Source organism: Carcharhinus amblyrhynchos, chromosome 14 (genome assembly GCF_965287045.1).
Source record: "Carcharhinus amblyrhynchos chromosome 14, sCarAmb.v2.hapA, whole genome shotgun sequence".
Lineage (NCBI taxonomy): Eukaryota > Metazoa > Chordata > Chondrichthyes > Carcharhiniformes > Carcharhinidae > Carcharhinus > Carcharhinus amblyrhynchos.
Window position 1 is genome coordinate 339,731 of NC_137337.1, and position 18,569 is coordinate 358,299.

Genomic DNA, 18,569 nt, shown 5'->3' on the forward strand with positions numbered 1-18,569 from the left:
CATCACCTCATGTTTATGTAAATTAAACTCCCATCTGCCATTCATCGGCTCACTGGCCCAATCGATCAAGATCGTGTTGCAAACCGAGTTAACCTTCTTTACTGTCCACTATGCCACCAATCTTGGCGTCATCTGCAAACTTACTAACTAATGCCCTATAAATTCTCATCCAAATAATTAATATAAATAACAGTGGACCCAGCACTGATACCTGAGATACAGGCCTCCAGTTTGAAAAACAATCCTTTACAACCACCCTCTGGCTTCTGTCATGAAGCTAATTTTGTATCCAATTGGCTACCTCAGCCTGGATTCTGTGAGATTTAACCTTATGCAGCAATCTACCATGTGGTACCATATCAAAGGCCTTGAAAACTCCATGTAGAGAACATCAACTGCACTGTCCTCATCTACCTTTTTGGTTAACCCTTCAAAACACTCAAATCAAATTCATGATACATGATTTTCTGCTCAAAGCCATGCTAATTGTCCCTAATCAGTCCTTGCCTATAGATTCTGTCTCTCAGAATGCCTTCCAACAACTTACCCACTACAGACATTAGGCTCACATTTTCTACCCTCCTATCTTCAAGCACCTCACCTGTGGCTGTCTATGATTCAAATATCTCTGCTAGGGATCCTTAATTTCCTCCATAGCTTTCCACAATATCCTGGATACTCTTCATCAGGTCCCGGGGATTTATCTACCTTGATGCACTTTAAAACATCCTGGACCTCCTTCTCTAGTGCCTACATTCCTTAAGACATCACTGTTTATTTTCTCCAGGTTCAGTAACACCATGACTTTCTCAACAGTAAATACCGATGAGAAATATTCATTTAGGATCTCACCCATCTCTTGTAGATCCGCACATAGATGGTCTTGTTGATCCTTAAGAGGCCCTACTTTCTCCCAAGTTACTCTTTTGCCCTTCATGTATTTGTAGAAACTCTTTGTATTCTCCTTTGCCTTATTTGCCAAAGCAATCTCGTGTCCTCTTTTTGCCCTCCTGGTTTTTCTCTTAACTCTACTCCCACATTCTCTTTATTCTTCAAGAGATCCACTTGACTCCAGCTGCCTATGCATGTCATATGCCTCCTCCTTTTTGACCAGGACCTCAATACCACAAGTCATCCAGGGTTCCCTATTTCTACCAGCCATGCCCTACACTCTAAAAGGAATATGCTTACTTTGGACAATGGTTAACATGGTTTTGAAAGCCTCCCACTTATCAGACGTCCCTTTGCCTGCCAACAAACTCCATCAAAATTGGCCTTACCCCAATTCAGAATTTTTAACCTTTGAACCAGACCTATCATTCTCCACAGCTATCTTAAAACTCATGGAATTATGGTTACTGGTCCCAAAGTGACCCTTCACTAACATTTCTGTCACCTGCCTTTCCTTTTTTCCCAAGAGGAGGTCATGTTTTGTCCCCTCTCTAGTTGGGGCCATCCACATACTGAATGAGAAATTCCACCTGCATACACTCAACAAATTTCTCTCCATTCAAGCCTGTAACACTATGGCTGTCCCAATCAATGTTGGGAAAGTTAAACTCCCCTAAAAGTACCACCCTATTTTTCTTGGAGCTATCAAAGTGATCTGTCCCTTCTTATTAGTTCTATCCATGTAGATTCAGTGGGCGAACCCTCGGCTATATCCTCTCTCACTACTGCTGTGATGTTTTCCCAAATCAAAAATGCAACTCCCCCCTCCACTCTTACCTCCTGTTTCATCATTGCTATAGCATCTGTACTCTGGAACATTGAGCTGCCAGTGCTGTCCCTCCCTTAGTCATGTTTCAGTAATAGCTATAATATCTCAGTCCTACGTATCCTACTTTAACTTTACGAATATTGATTGGAGTTGCTATAGTTCTAGCTCGCTAGAGGGGTCAGTGTTTGTACAGAGCGTGCAGGAAGGTTTTTTGTCTCAGTATGTAGACAGGCCAACTAGAGGTGAGGCTATATTGGATTTGGTGCTGGGAAATGAGCCAGACCAGGTGCTAGACTTGGAAGTTGGTGTGCATTTTGGTGATAGTGACCACAATTCGGTTACGTTCACCTTAGTGATGGGAAGAGATAGGCATGAACCTCGGGTCAGCAATTTTAGCTGGGGTAAGGGCAATTATGAGGCTATCAGGAGTGAGTTAGGAAGCATGGATTGGATTAGGGGATTACAGGGACTGGGAACGTCTGAAATGTGGAGTTTTTTCAAGGAGCAGCTACTGCGAGTCCTTGATAGGTATGTCCCTGTCAGGCATGGTGGATTTGGTAGATCTAGGGAACCGTGGTGCACTAAAAGAGTTGAGTCGATGGTTAAAAAGAAAAAGGAGGCTTATGTTCGGATGAGATTGGAGGGCTCAGATAGTGCACTAGAAAGCTTTAGATTGGCTAGGAGGGAGTTGAAGAGTGAGTTGAGAAGGGCTAAAAGAGGACATGAGAAGACTTTGGCTGATAGATTAAGGAGAATCCTAAGGCGTTCTATAGGTATGTCAAGAACAGAAGGTTGGTCAGGGCAAGATTAGGGCCAGTTACAGACAGCAGGGGGAAGTTGTGTGTGGAACCGGAGGAGATTGGAGAAGTATTGAACCAATATTTCTCTTCGGTGTTCACGCAGGGGGACATGAATATAGCTGAGGAGGACATTGGGTTGCAGGGGTGTAAAATAGACAGTATTACGGTTGATAAAGGGGATGTGCTGGAAATTCTTGAGGGGCTGAAAATAGATAAGTCCCCTGGTCCGGATGGGATCTACCCTAGGATTCTCTGGGAGGCTAGAGAGGTGATTGCAGAGCCTCTGGCTCTGATCTTCAGGTCGTCATTGGTCTCTGGTGTAGTCCCGGAGGATTGGAGGATAGCGAATGTTGTCCCATTGTTTAAGAAGGGGAACAGAGACTTTGCCGGGAATTATAGACCGGTGAGTCTTACTTCTGTTGTGGGCAAGGTTTTAGAAAAAATTATTAGGGATAGGATTTATAGTTATTTGGAGTGTAATGAATTGATTAGAAATAGTCAGCATGGTTTTGTAGCGGGTAGGTCGTGCCTTACTAACCTTATTGAGTTTTTTGAGAAGGTGACCAAAGAGGTGGATGGGGGCAAGGCAGTTGACGTGGTATACATGGATTTTAGTAAGGCGTTCGATAAGGTTCACCATGGTAGGCTTCTGCAGAAAATGCAGATGTATGGGATTGTGGGTAATCTAGGAAGTTGGATCAGGAATTGGCTATCAGATAGGAGACAGAGGGTGGTGGTGGATGGTAAATATTCATCATGGAGTACAGTTACGAGTGGTGTGCCTCAGGGATCTGTTTTGGGGCCACTGTTGTTTGTAATTTTTATTAATGATCTGGATGAGGGTATAGTTGGGTGGATTAGTAAATTTGCTGATGACACCAAAATTGGAGGTGTGGTAGATTGTGAGGAAGGGTGTCATAGTCTGCAGGGAGACTTAGATAGGTTGCAGAGCTGGGCCGAGAGGTGGCGGATGGAATTTAATGCGGAGAAGTGTGAGGTAATTCACTTTGGTAGGAGCAACAGATGTGTCGAGTATAGGGCTAACGGGAGGACTTTGAATAGTGTGGATGAACAGAGGGATCTAGGTGTGTGTGTACATAGATCCCTGAAAGTTGGGAATCAAGTAGATAAGGTTGTTAAGAAGGCGTACGGTGTATTGGCGTTTATTGGTAGGGGGATTGAATTTAGGAGTCGCAGTGTAATGTTGCAACTGTACACTACTCTAGTGCGGCCGCACTTGGAGTACTGTGTGCAGTTCTGGTCCCCGCATTACAAGAAGGATGTGGAGGCGTTGGAGAGGGTGCAGAGGAGGTTTACTAGGATGGTGCCTGGTATGGTGGGGAGGTCCTATGAGGAGAGACTGAGGGATTTAGGGTTGTTTTCGTTGGAAAGAAGGCGGCTAAGAGGGGATCTTATTGAAACATATAAGATGATTAGAGGTTTAGATAGGGTGGATAGTGATAGCCTTTTTCCTCGGATGGAGAAAGCTAGCACGAGGGGGCATGGCTTTAAATTAAGGGGGGGTAGCTACAGGACGGATGTCAGGGGTAGGTTCTTTACCCAGCGGGTGGTGAGGGATTGGAATGCCCTGCCTGCTGCAGTTGTAAATGCGTCTAGTTTGGGGGCGTTTAAGAGATCTCTGGATAGGTTTATGGACGAAAAGGGATTGGTATAGGCTAGTGGGTCATTGTTTTTGTAACTGGTCGGCGCAACATCGTGGGCCGAAGGGCCTGTTCTGCGCTGTAATGTTCTATGTTCTATGTTCTATCCATGCCCTGAATTAATTTGCCTCACCTGTCAGGCCTCTTAAATTGAAGTAAGTGCAGTTTAATCCAGACTTTCCCTACTCTCCACCCTGCTTTCTCAGACCTTCTGTCCTGTCATGTTTTGTACACTCCCCCTGTGTTTTATTTCTCTTAGCCTTACTGAACCTATTCACTGTGTTCTTTACAGCCTCTGTACTCTATAATGTGGCCCTTTTTGATTTTTGCCCTTGATTTCTCTGCCTTCCATTTTTCTCCATAATGCCTTTTGTTTCTGTCCCCACTTTACTTCCCTCTGACTTCCTGTATCAGTTCCCATCCCCCCTGCCACATTAGTCTAAACCCTCCCCAACAGCACTAGCAAGCACTTCCCTCAAGACATTGGTTCCAGTCCTGCCCAGGTGCAGACCATCTGATTTGTACTGGCCCCGCCTCCCCCAGAACCGCTTCCAATGTCCTAGGAATTTAAATCCCTCCCTCTTGCACCATCTGTCAAGCCACACATTCATTTTAGCTATTGTGACATTCCTACTCTGACTAGCACATAACACTGGTACAATCCTGAGATTGCTACCTTTTGAGGTCCTACATAGAACATAGAACACTACAGCACAAACAGGCCCTTCGGCCCACAAGTTGCGCCGACCACATCACCTACCAACCTACAGACCTATCTATAACCCTCAATCTCATTAAACCCCATATACTCATCCAGAAGTCTTTTAAAAGACCCCAGCGAGTTCGCCTCCACCACCACTGACGGCAGCCGATTCCATTCACTCACCACCCTCTGAGTGAAAAACTTACCCCTAACATCACTTCTGAACCTCCCTCCCCGCACCTTAAATCTGTGTCCTCTCGTAGCGACCATTTCAAACCGGGGAAATAGCCTCTGAGAGTCCACCCTATCTATTCCTCTCAACATTTTGTAAACTTCTATCAGGTCGCCTCTCAACCTTCGTCTCTCCAGGGAAAAGAGTCTCAGCTCCCTCAACCTAACTTCATAAGGCATGCCTCCCAGTCCAGGCAACATCCTTGTAAATCTCCTCTGCACCCTTTCAATAGCTTCTACATCTTTCCTATAGTGAGGCGACCAGAACTGCGCACAATACTCCAAATGAGGCCTGACAAGGGTCTTATAAAGTTCCAGCATTACCTCCCGACTCCTAAACTCAATCCCTCGATTAATGAAGGCCAGTACACCATACGCCTTCTTGACCACCTCCTCCACCTGCGAGGCCGATTTAAGAGTCCTGTGGACCCGGACCCCAAGATCCTTCTGCTCCTCAACACTACTCAGACTTCTGCCCTTGATAGTGTACTCGTTCATCCCGTTGGTTCTGCCAAAATGGACGACAACACATTTATCCGCGTTGAAGTCCATCTGCCACTTCTCCGCCCAGTCCTGCATCCTATCTATGTCCTGCTGCAACTTTTGCCATCCTTCCAGATCATCCACAACACCACCGACCTTCGTGTCATCAGCGAACTTACTTACCCATCCCTCCACTTCCTCATCCAGGTCATTTATGAAAATGACAAACAACAAGGGTCCCAGAACAGATCCTTGAGGCACTCCGCTGGTGACTGACCTCCATTCAGAAAAAGCCCCATCCACAACCACTCTCTGCCTTCTGCAGGCAAGCCAGTTCTGGATCCACAAGGCCAAAGGCCCTTGGATCCCATGCCCTCTCACCTTCTCAAGAAGTCTTGCATGGGGGACCTTATCAAACGCCTTGCTGAAGTCCATGTACACTACGTCCACGGCACTTCCTTCGTCAATGTGTTCAGTCACATTATCGAAGAACTCAACTAGGCTTGTAAGGCACGACCTGTCCTTGACAAATCCATGCTGACTATTCCTGATCATGTCAATCCTCTCCAAATGTTCGTAAATCTTGTCCCTCAGAAGCCTCTCCATCAGCTTACCAACCACTGAGGTCAGACTCACCGGTCGGTAATTTCCCGGGCTATCTCTGTTCCCTTTCTTAAAAATAGGAACTACATCCGCAATCCTCCAATCCTCTGGAACCTCTCCCGTCTCCATTGACGACGCAAAGATCATCGCCAGGGGCTCTGCAATCTCTTCCCTCGCCTCCCACAGTATCCTGGGGTACATCCCATCTGGTCCCGGCGACTTATCTACCTTGATAGAATTCAAAAGTTCCAACACATCCTCCTCCTTAATATTCACGTACTCAATCCTTTCCATCTGCTGCAAATCCATAACAAAATCTCCCAGATCGGCTTCCACCGTGAATACTGAGGCGAAGTACTCGTTAAGCACCTCCGCCATTTCTTCTGGTTCCACACAAACCTTTCCCCCCTCACCTTTTATCGGTCCTATCCCTTCTCTTCTTATCCTTTTACCTTTCACATATTTATAGAAGGCCTTGGGATTCTCCTTAATCTTACTCGCCAAGGTCTTCTCATGACCCCTTCTGGCTCTCCTAATTTCCCTTTTAAGTTCCCTCCTACAGTCCTTATACTCCTCAAAATCTTTAACATCTCCTAATTCCCTGAACCTCTTGTACACCTTCCTTTTCTTCCTGACTAGGTTCAACACATCCTTTGTGCACCACGGTTCCCTCGACCCACCAAAACCCCCTCGTCTCATCGGAACGTTGTCATTCAGAGCTCCAGACACACATTCCTTGAATATCTGCCACCTTCCTTCGGTACTTTTCCCTAAGAACGCCTCCTTCCAGTTTATTTGTCCAAGTAACTTCCTGACTTCTTCGTATCTCCCCTTACCCCAGACAAACACCTTCCTAGCCTGCCTGATCCTATCTCGTTCCAACGCAATTGTGAAGGAGATAGAATTATGGTCACCATATCCAAGATGCTCTCCTACCGAAAGATCCATCACCTGCCCTGGTTCATTCGCCAGTACCAGGTCAAGTACAGCCTCTCCCCTCGTAGGCTTGTCCACATACTGCGTCAGGAAACCCTCCTGAACACACCTAACAAACTCCTCCCCATCTATACCCCTTACCCTAGGGATATTCCAGTCGATGTTTGGGAAATTGAAGTCTCCCATCACGACAACTCTGTTATTAAAACATCTCTCCAGAATCTGTTTCCCTATTTGCACTTCAACTTCCCTGTCACTATTGGGCGGCCTATAGATTACACCCAGCAAAGTTTTTGACCCTTTGCTGTTCCTAACTTCCACCCACAGAGATTCTGTAGACAATCCCTCCACGACATCCTCTTTCTCTGTAGCCATGACACTATCCCTGATCAACAGTGCCACGCCACCACCCCTTCTGCCACCCTCCCTGTCCTTCCTGAAGCACCTGAAGCCTGGCACCTGAAGTACCCAGTCCTGTCCCTGAGACATCCAAGTCTCCGTAATGGCCACCACATCACAATCCCAAACAGCTATCCACGCCCTAAGCTCATCTACCTTATTCACTATACTCCTTGCATTAAAATATATACACTTCAGCCCCTCAGTCTGGGCATTTCCCATCTCCACCACCTGTCTAACCTCCCTCGCATACTGCCTGCGGTCCTCCCCTACCTGGGAGCGAACCTCCTCCGTCCCAGTTTCCCCAACACAGTTCCCTCCCCCCATCCTTTCTAGTTTAAAGTCCCCCCGGGACTTTTTAGTTTAACTCCTAACTCCCTAAATTCAGCGTGTAGGACCTTATCCAGTTTTTTTACCTATAGTGTTGGTGCCTATATTCACCATGACAGCTGGCTATTCACCCTTCACTCCCAGAATGTTCTACAGCCACTTGAGACACCCTTGACCCTTGTACCAGGGAGACAACATATCATCCTGGAGTCTCGTTTACGTCTGCAGAAACGTCTGTCTATTCCCCTTACTATCACTATATATCTGCCACTTTTTCCCGTCCTCCAGCACAGCAGAGCCAGTCACGGTGCCATGAACCTGGCTGCTGTCACCTTCCTCTGGGGAACAATTTCCCCAACAGTATCCAAAATGGTATGCCTGTTTTGAATGAAGATGACTGCAGGGGCTCCTGCACTGCCTTCCTATTCTTCCTCTGTCTGGTGGTCACCCATTCCTTATCTATGTCCGTAATTTTTATCTGCGGTGTGACCAACTCACTGAAAGTGCTATCCACGACTTCCTCAGTATCATGGATGCTCCAAAGTGAATCCATCCTCAGCTCCAGAGCCATCAAGTGGTCTAACAGGAGCTGTATATGAAGGAGCCAGGAATACTGGAAGAATTCCTAAGTTTGCACATCGCATAAGAGGAGCATGACACGAGTGTGCAATCTCCTGCCATCACTTAACCCTCAAGTTAACTTGAAACAGCAACTACAATGCCAAGATCAAAAAAGAGAAAAATGAAAAGAAAAACTACTTGCCAGTCTCCGGCCAATCACTTATCTGCTGGCTGTGACGGCATGGTTCGATTTCTTTCTATCTCTCACTTGCTCTTGAGTCTCCATCCCAGGTCCTCCTCTTTGCTCTTCCCAAAGATGAGCTCCTCTTTCCCCTCTGCACCAAATTCCCACTCAGCTCTAAATTCCCTTTACCCTCACTCTGGCTGAAATCTCACTCCAGCTGCAGTCTTTCTGCCACTGGTTTTGTGCTTGCTAAAACCACTACGTTATTTGCAGTTGAGGCGAGTTATGAGACTCGCGCACCAGTTTAAAATTCCTGAGTGTTCACACTTATTGAGGCTCTAACTGGCTCAGTTGCTTATTGACCTTTAAACTAGATGACTGAATCTAAAGAGAAACACTTACTAACACGCACCAATTGTTACCCTCTTAGCTCCAAATTCCCAATACCCTCACTCTGGCTGAATCTCTCAGCCTGCAGTCTCAATCCTATTGGCTGGCGCAAACTCACTGGTCAACACTATTCAACACGGCCTATGAAATAACAGATCTCATTTCTTGCCTCTTCACGTAAGCCAGGTACTATTAGATAGCTATCTCACAAGATATTGCTTTTCCAAAAGTGAATTTTATAAAATAATAGCATGAAAGAAAGCCAGTTGAGTATTCCAGCTCTTTGGTTGAGATATCCAATTAGTCCACTTCCATGCTTTTTCCCATAGCCCTGCAAATGTTTTTGCTATAAATAATAATCCATTTTCCTTTCTAAGTTTATGTGTGAATCTAATACTGAATACTACTGAAACAGTGATTCCAGATCACAACAACTTGCTGCGTTTAAAATAATACTGTCGTTTCATGCCACCTCTGATTCCTTTACAAATTACCTTAAATCTATGATCTCTAGAACAACAAAGAACAAAGAACAACCCAGCACGGGAAACAGGCCCTTCGGCCCAACGAGCCCGTGCTGCCACATCACCCTACACCTATTCTACCCTGCATGTCTACGAATGGAACCCCTAACTTAGCCAGATTCAGGGGAGAATAGTGTCAATTTGGTAAAACCAATCAGCCTAAGAGCACATCTTTGGGGTGTGGGAGGAAACCGGAGCGCCCGGAGGAAACCCACGCAACCACAGGGAGAATGCACAAACTCCCACAGACACAGGCCCAAATCCATGTATCTGCACAGCTAGCAGTGCTAGTCACCGAGCTGTTGCGACACCCGTCTACCGGTCCAGGATCAAGCACACACACCGACACGAAGTACTAGGCCACTCCCGGAACTTCCAAGAGCAGCCCACGCATGACCCACCGTGTGCATGCCCCTCGTTTGACACGAGGTGGACCTCCACCTGCGGAATAAAAAGACAAAAACGTTAATCTTACAAGCCTGCTTTTCCGGTGTCTCCCGAGGTTCTAACCTTATTTAATAGCCCCTACCATAACCCTCCACCCTCGTTTCACTCATGTGTCTATCTAACTGAACCTTAAACGAGTCCAACGTTCCTGCCTCCACCACCCGACTCGGTAGCGCGTTCCATACCCCCACAACTCTCTGCGTAAAGAACCTTCCTCTCACTTCCAAATTATACCTCTCCCCCCTCACCCTTAAATCATGACCTCTCGTGTTTGTACCCAGTCTAGGGAGCAGTCTCTCACTATTAACTCTATCTATTCCCTTCAGTATCTTATATACCTCTATCATGTCCCCCCTCAATCTCCGTCTTTCCAAGGAGAAAAGTCCCAGTTTCTCTAACCTTTCCTCGTAACCCAGCCCCTCCATGCCAGGCAACATCCTGGTAAACCTCCTCTGCACCCTTTCCAGAGACTCCACGTCCTTCCGGTAGTAAGGTGACCAGAACTGGACGCAGTACTCCAAATGCGGTCTAACCAACGTTCTGTACAACTGAAGCATTAGACGGCAGCTTTTATACTCTATGCCCCTTCCTATAAAGGCTAACATTCCATACGCCTTCCTAACAACCTTCTCCACTTGTGACGCAACCTTCATGGATTTGTGAACCTGCACTCCCAGGTCCCTCTGTATGTCTGTACTCCTAATCTGTCTACCTTTTATCACATAGCTCCTCTCTGCATTATTCCTTCCAAAATGCATCACCTCGCATTTGTCAGGATTAAATTCCATCTGCCACCTATCTGCCCACTGCACCAACCTATCTATATCCTGCTGTATCACCTGACAATCCAGTTCAGTACCCGCCAACCCTGCCATCTTGGTGTCATCAGCAAACTTGCTGATCACACCACCTACACTCTCTTCCAAGTCATTTATGTATACTACAAAGAGGAGAGGTCCCAGTACTGAGCCCTGCGGCACACCACTGGTCACTGGCCTCCAGCCCAACAAGGTCCCCTCCACAACTACCCTCCTGTCTCCTATTACCCAGCCAGTTCTCAATCCACCTAGCTACCTGGCCTCGTATCCCATGCACCTTAACCTTTTCTACCAGCCTACCATGAGGGACTTTGTCAAACGCCTTACTGAAATCCATATAGATGACATCAACGGCTCTCCCATCGTCAACCGTTTTTGTCACCTCTAGTTACTGATCCTTTTGCAACTGGAAACCGGTTCTCCTTATTACTATATCAAAACTCTTATGCTTCTATTAAATTTTCTCTTGGCCTTCTTTGCTCTAAAGTGGTTTCTTTAGCATCTCTATGTAACTGAAATCCTTCATCCCTGGTATTCTTGTAAATTGTCACTGCACCCCCTTCTCGGCGTCTTCATCTTTCTGAAGGTATGGTGTCCAGAATTGAACTGAATACTCCAACAAGTGATTTATAATTGTTTACAGCAGCTTCAGTGCTTTTGTACCCATAACTCTTCATAATAAAGGCAAAGATCCCATATTTTTAGTAGCCTTCTAAATTACTGTGGACACTGGAGATCTGAAATAAAATCAGAAAATGTTGGAAATACTCATCAGGTCAGTTGAGAGAGAAACAGTTAATGTTTTAGGTCTATGATTTTTCATTAGAATTGAACCTTGAAGACATTTTTTAATAAAACTAAACCAGTTACTGCATTATTGGAAACCAGCCACTGGCACTGTGAGGCAATAATGCTAACAACTGTGCCACCGTGCTGCCCCATTAATTAATAGATGTATTAGTAAAGCTGGTAATATAACTTGCAATACAAGTCTATAATGTTTTATAACTATACATAATTATCATTTTAGGTATACCAATATTAAATTATGAGAAAGGTAAAATATTGTCTTCCCAGGCAGTCTAGGAAGATTAGATGGAGCATTTGTAACCTTTATTAGCCATTATTTAATTAATAGGACTTTATTCAGGCTGTCTTAAACATAAATTGACAGTTTATGTTAACCAGTTGTTGTTCGACACTTAAGCTATATCTCTCATCTTGAGTTAGCCTAAGAGATAACGTTTAAGACAAGGTGAAAAATTAGCTAAAACCAATGGATAGCTCTTATTTCATTATTAACAAATTATAGACCATTTGGCTATTTCCAACATCCTGGCTACAGTCAGTTACAATATCTTTATGGTACAAAATAAAGATCTCAAAGCCATCTTTGTTAAGAGATTAGATAGGGAAGAACTATTCAGCTTGTAAAAGGATCAAGAATGTGAAGACACAGGTGTAAGATGATTTGCAAAAGGAGCAAATGTGAGGCGAGAAAACATTTTCACGCAAGTGGTTCAGGTCTGGAAAATGTGGAGGCAAGTTCAATTGAGGCATTCAAGTGGACATTAGATGTGCATGGGTATGGGGGAAAGACGGGGAGATGGCATTCAGTTGTGATGTTTATTTAGAGAGCTGGTAGAGAACGATGGGCCAAATGGTGGCTTCCTGTTCTATGATAGTTCAGTGATGTTATCTACATTTTCGGAACTCACTTCATGTCTTGGTCCGGTCAGCCAAGGAAGATGGTGAGAAGTCTGTTTAATTGGTAAAGTTGAGCTTTTCCTCTTACTGTTAATAACTAGTCACTGTTAATTGACACTGCTTTTTATTTTCTGAATTGTTCCTTTATAATGGTCAAACTTTCTGAATTCACCATTTAAACTGTCCATTCTTGCCAGATGGTTAAGTCTTGTGGAACCTAGTGTAATTTACTATTTGGGAGTTATTGCAAACAACACTGTTTCTTCTCTAGACATGCTGAAAACCTGCTGAGTATTTCCAGTATTTTCTGTTCTTATGACTCTGTTATCAATAAATCATACCTCCACTTCCTTGTGGAGATGGTCTATTTTGTACATATCAGACCACCTCTCCTTTCTGTATCTTTTTACCATTTAATAGTAATGAGTTTTGGATTCCCTTTTGCGTTACCTGCCAGTATCTTCTCATTCTGCCTCCTCCTCTGCCCCCCCCCACTGCCTCCTGCCTCCCCCCTCACCTCCTGCCTCCCCACCCCTCCTCTGCCTCTCCCCCCCTCTGCCTGTTCTTTCCTTTTCACTTCCTCTTTGAATTTCCAATATTCAGCGTGGTTCTCACTTGTATAATCTATCTGACTTCCATCATAAGCATCTTTTTTTCAGTTTAATTTTGTTCTCTGTCTCTAGTTTTCAGGGAGTTCTGGCATTGCTTGCCCTACCATTCTGCAGATAGCGATGTTTCTCAACTGCATCAGAACTATCTCCTTCTAAAAGGCTGGGTGATTGGGTCAGGGATGCTTTTGAAGAACAGCTGCAGTGATGTCCTGGGGTTGTGGTTGGTCTCTAATGATTAAATCTTTTTGCTGTGTCAGGCATTTTCCCAGACAGAACTTTGTCCTTGGTTCCATTTGACCTTCTGTAAAGGTTCCTTAGTATCAATTTTGGTCAAATGCTGCCATGAAGATTTTTCTGTGTTCTTTCATTGGATTTGAACATTTCTGGCAAGGCCAGCATTTGTTGCTTATCCCTAAGTACCTTTTGAGAAAGTGATGGTGAGCTGCTTTCTCGAACCACACCCACAATGCTGTTCAGAATGGCGTTCCAGGATTTTGACTCTTCTACAGTGAAGACACGGTGGTATAGTTCCAGATCAGGATGGTGTATACAGGATTATATACGTGGAGTGTTCACATGCATTTACTGCCGTTGTCCTTCTAGTCGTTAGAAGTTTTGGATTTGGAAGATGTTGTTGAAGAATCCTTGGTGTGTAGTCGGTACACACTGCTGCCACTGTCCAGCGTGGGTGGGAGTGTATGTTTTGGATGCTGGGTGGGGTGCTAATCACGCAGGCTGCTTTGTCCTGGATATTCTGTGTTTTTTGAGTGTTGATAAAAGCTGTTCTCATCCCAACAAGTGGACAGTATTCCATCACGCTCCTCCATCCTTGTAGATGATAGAACACTACAGCACAAACAGGACCTTCGGCCCTCAAGTTGCACCGATCATATCCGTACCTACCAGGCCTATCCAGAACTCTCAATCCCATAAAGTCCCGTGTACTCATCCAGAAGTCTTTTAAAAGACCCCAGCGAGTTCACCTCTACCACCACCGACGGCAGCTGATTCCACTCACTCACCACCCTCTGAGTGACAAACTTACCCCTAACATCTCCTGTGTACCTGCTCCCCAGCACCTTAGACCTGTGTCCTCTCGTAGCGACCATTTCAGCCCTGGGAAATAGCCTCCGAGAATCCACCCTATCTATACCTGTCAACATTTTATAAACCTCTATCAGGTCACCTCTCAATCTTCATCTCTCCAGGGAGAAGAGTCCCAGCTCCCTCAACCTATCTTCATAAGGCACGCCTCCCAATCCAGTCAACATCCTTGTAAATCTCCTCTGCATCATCTCAATAGCTTCCACATCCTTCTTGTAGTGAGGCGACAAGAACTGCGCACAGTACTCCAAGTGGGGTCTGACAAGGGTCTTATAAAGTTGCAGCATTACCTCCCGACTCCTAAACTCAATCCCTCGATTAATGAAGGCTAGCACACCATACGCCGCCTTGACCACATCCTCCACCTGCGATGCCGATTTAAGAGTCCTATGGACCCGGACCCCAAGGTCCTTCTGATCCTCCACACTGCGAAGAGTCCAACAGTTGATATTGTACTCCTTCATCCCATTGGACCTGCCAAAATGGACCACTACACATTTATCTGCATTGAAGTCCATCTGCCACTTCTCCGCCCAGTTTTGCATCCTATCTATGTCACGCTGCAACTTCTGACATCTCTCCAGACTATCCACAACACCACCAACCTTCGTATCGTCAGCGAACTTACTAACCCATCCCTCCGCTTCCTCATCCGGGTCATTTATGAAAATGACAAACAGCAAGGGTCCTAGAATAGATCCCTGGGGCACTCCACTGATGACCGACCTCCATGCAGAAAAAGACCCATCCACAACTACTCTCTGCCTTCTGCAGACAAGCCAGTTCTGGATCCACAAGGCAACAGCCCCTTGGATCCCATGCCCTCTCACCTTCTCAAGAAGTCTTGCATGGGGGACCTTATCAAACGCCTTGCTGAAGTCCATGTAAACCACATCCACTGCTCTTCCTTCGTCAGTGTGTTCAGTCACATTTTCAAAGAACTCATCTAGGCTTTTAAGGCCCGACCTGCCCTTGACAAAGCCATGCTGTCTATTCCTGATCATACTAAACTTCTCTAAATGTTCGTAAATCCTGTCCCTCGGTATCCTTTCCATCAACCGCTGAGGTCAAGGCTTTGGGGAACCAGGAGGTCAATTACTCATCGCAGAATTCCCAGCCTCTGATTGTTGTTGAAGCCTAAGTATTTATGTGATTGGTCCAGTTTGGTTTCTGGTCTGTGGTAACTGCCTGGATGTTGACAATAGAGACATATAAGATAATGAAGGGGCTAGATAGGTTGGAGGCAGAGAGATTCTTTCCACTTAGAAAGGAAACAAGAACAAGAGGACACAGCCTCAGACGAAGGGGGAGTCAGTTTAGAATAGAGTTGAGGAGGAACTTCTTCTCTTAGAGGGTAGTGAATCTTTGGAATTCTCTGCCCATTGAAGCGGTGGAGGCTACCTCATTGAATATGTTTAAATCACAGGTAGATAGATTTCTGATCAATAAGGGAATTAAGGGTTATGGGGAGCAGATGGGTAAGTGGAGCTGAACCACTACAAGATCAGCCATGATCTTATTGAATGGTGGGGCAGGCTCAAGGGGCCAGGTGGCCTACTCCTGCTCCTATTTCTTATGTTCTTATGTTCTTACCAGACTTTGAATTTCAAGCGGAGATGGTTTAATTTCTTGTTGGGGATGGTCCTTTCCCAGTGCTTAGATGGGACAAATGTTACTTAGTTGGCTGGAGATGTTGTCTCCCAGGTCCAGGATTCCTAATCTGCATACTTTGTGAGGTAAGACAGTCTAAACTTGCCCACAACCAATCACTGAGGAATGTTGAATGTGTGTAGTGCTGTTATTGAGTTACTTTGATGCTGTTTGGTGAAGTAATGTCAGTTTCTGGAAATCTCCCTGATCCATCACATTGTTAATGAATGTTTACAAGATGCTGCTGAGATCCTATCAAATAGAATCAGAGTTTTATAGCACAGAAAGAGACCCTTTGGCCCATCAAGTCACTGCTGGTCATCAAGCATCTATCTATTCTAATCTCATTTTCCAGCATTTGGTCTATGGTCTTGTATGCTATGCTGTTTCAACTGTTCGCCTGAATGCTTTGTACATGTGAGGGTTCCCGCCTCTACCGGCCTTTCAGTGTGTACCAGATTCTCACCATCTTTTGAGTGAAAAGGTTTTTCCTCAAACACCCTCTAAATTTCCTACTGCTTACCTAAAATCTATGCTCCCTGGTTATTGACCTCTCCACTAAGTGGAAAAGTTTCTTCCTATTCTTCTTACTCTTATCCATATTTCTCATAATTCTGTACACCACTATGAAGTCGCCTCTCAGAAACAACCCCAGCCTAACCAGCCTCTCTTCTTAGCTGAAATAATCCAGCTCAGGCACTGTCCTGGTGAATTTTCTCTGCATCCTTTTTAGTGCAATCACATCCATTTTAGTGCAATCACATCCTTCCTAAAGTGTGGTGACTGGAACTGTACACGGTACTCTAGCTTTAACTAACGAGCATTTTATACAGCTCCATCACAACCTCCCTGCTCTTTTTTTCTATAGCCAGGTTAATCATAGGATCCCGAAGTTCAAAATAGGCCTTTCGGCCCACCGCATCTGCACCAACTCTCTGACAGAGTATTGTACCCCAGTCCTTCTCCCTGCCCAACTCCATAACCCCACACATTTCCCATGGCTAATCCAACTAGCCTACACATCTTGGACACTAAGGGGCAATTTAACATGGTCAATCCAGCTACCTGCACGTCCTTGGCATGTGGGAGGAAACCAGTGCACACGGAAGAAACCCACGCAGACACAGGGAGAATGTGCAAACTTCGCACAGTCACCCAAGGCCAGAATTGAACCAGGGTACCTGGCACTGTGAGGCAGCAGAACTAACTGCTGTGCCACCATGCTGCCCCAAAGTCAAGTATCCCATATATCTTGATAACCACCTCACCTACCTGTCTTGCTGCTTTTTGACATTTTTGAACCTGCACCTCAAGATCTCTTTGGTGCTCTGTACTTCCTAGCATTTTACCGTACATTGTGTATTCCTTTGCCTTGTTAGTCCCCCCAAAATACATCCTCACACTTTTCAGGGTTAAATTCCATTTGCTACTGTTCTGCCCATATGAGGAGCTGAATTTAAGGAATTCTTTGGATGTAGACTAACTATACTTTCACCTGCCAATAGGTAATTTGGTGGCTGAATCTGTGCAGCCTCATTCTCTACATGATTCTCTTAAGCATTACAGCCATCTACTTGCAGCGAGGATATAAGCCAGTTCAACGTGTTAGAGGTCAGTAAACCAATAAATTGATGCATTATCACATCCGGAACGGATAGCAACAGCATGTGTGCCTACAACAGTTTTTTATACAGTGCCTTTAATGTAATTAAATGTCCCAGGCTACATCACAGGATCATTATAAAACAATGTGACTCTCAACCATGAAGGAGCTGTTAGGTTAGATGATGAAGAAAAACCTGGGATTATAGACTGGTAAGCTTAATATCTGTGCTGGGTAAGTTACCAGAGAGGATTCTGAGGGATGAGATATACAGGCATTTGGAAAGAGAGGAGTTGATTAGGAGCAGTCAGCACGGCTTTGTGCATGGGAGATCATGCCTTACTAATTTGTTAGGGTCCTTTGATGAAGTGACCAGGAAGATTGATGAGGGCAGGACAGTTGATGTAGTCTATATGGACTTCAGTAAGGCCTTTGATAAAGTTCCACAAGGTAAGCTGGTCTGGAAGGTTAGATAACATGAAATCCAGGGAGAGCTGGCAAATTGGATATACAATTGGCTTGATGGTAGGAAGCAGAGGGTAATGGTGGAAGGATCCCTGTCTGACTGAAGGCCTGTGACTAGTGGTGTGCCTCAGGACTCAGTGCTGGGCCAATTGCTGTTTGTTATCATAGAATGTCTACAGTATTCTGTATGAGGCCTTTCAGCCCATCGAGCCTGCACCAACAACAATCCCACCCTATCCCCGTAACCCCACATATTTACCCTGCTAATCCACCTGAAACGAGGGTCAATTTAGAACATAGAAAAACTACAGCACAAACAGGCCCTTCAGCCCACAAGTTGCGCCAATCATACTAGGCTTGCCTATAACCCTCAATCCTATTAAGTCCCATGTACTCATCCAGAAGTCTCTTAAAAGACCCTATCGAATTTGCCTCCACCACCACTGACAGCAGCAGATTCCACTCACCTACCACCCTCTGAGTGAAAAACTTACCCCTGACATCTCCTCTGTACCTACACCCCATCGCCTTAAACCTGTGTCCTCTCGTAGCAATCATTTCAGCCCTGGGAAAAAGCCTCTGAGAATCGACCCGATCTATACCTCTCAACATTTTATACACCTCTATCAGGTCACCTCT

At 45.2% G+C, this 18,569-nt stretch overlaps 1 protein-coding gene across 2 annotated transcripts in view; it reads left to right on the forward strand.

Annotated features, from left to right (window-relative positions):
- Positions 1–18,569, forward strand: part of pomt2 (protein-O-mannosyltransferase 2) — a 215,986-nt gene that overhangs the window by 162,994 nt on the left and 34,423 nt on the right. The window contains exon 18 of one of the 2 annotated variants that reach the window (XM_080202117.1): positions 17,368–17,473. The exons of the other annotated variant lie outside the window; for it this stretch is intronic. Within the exon in view, the coding sequence (XP_080058243.1) occupies positions 17,368–17,473 (106 nt within the window). The remainder of the gene's footprint in view (positions 1–17,367; positions 17,474–18,569) is intronic. 2 annotated transcript variants of the gene reach the window in all.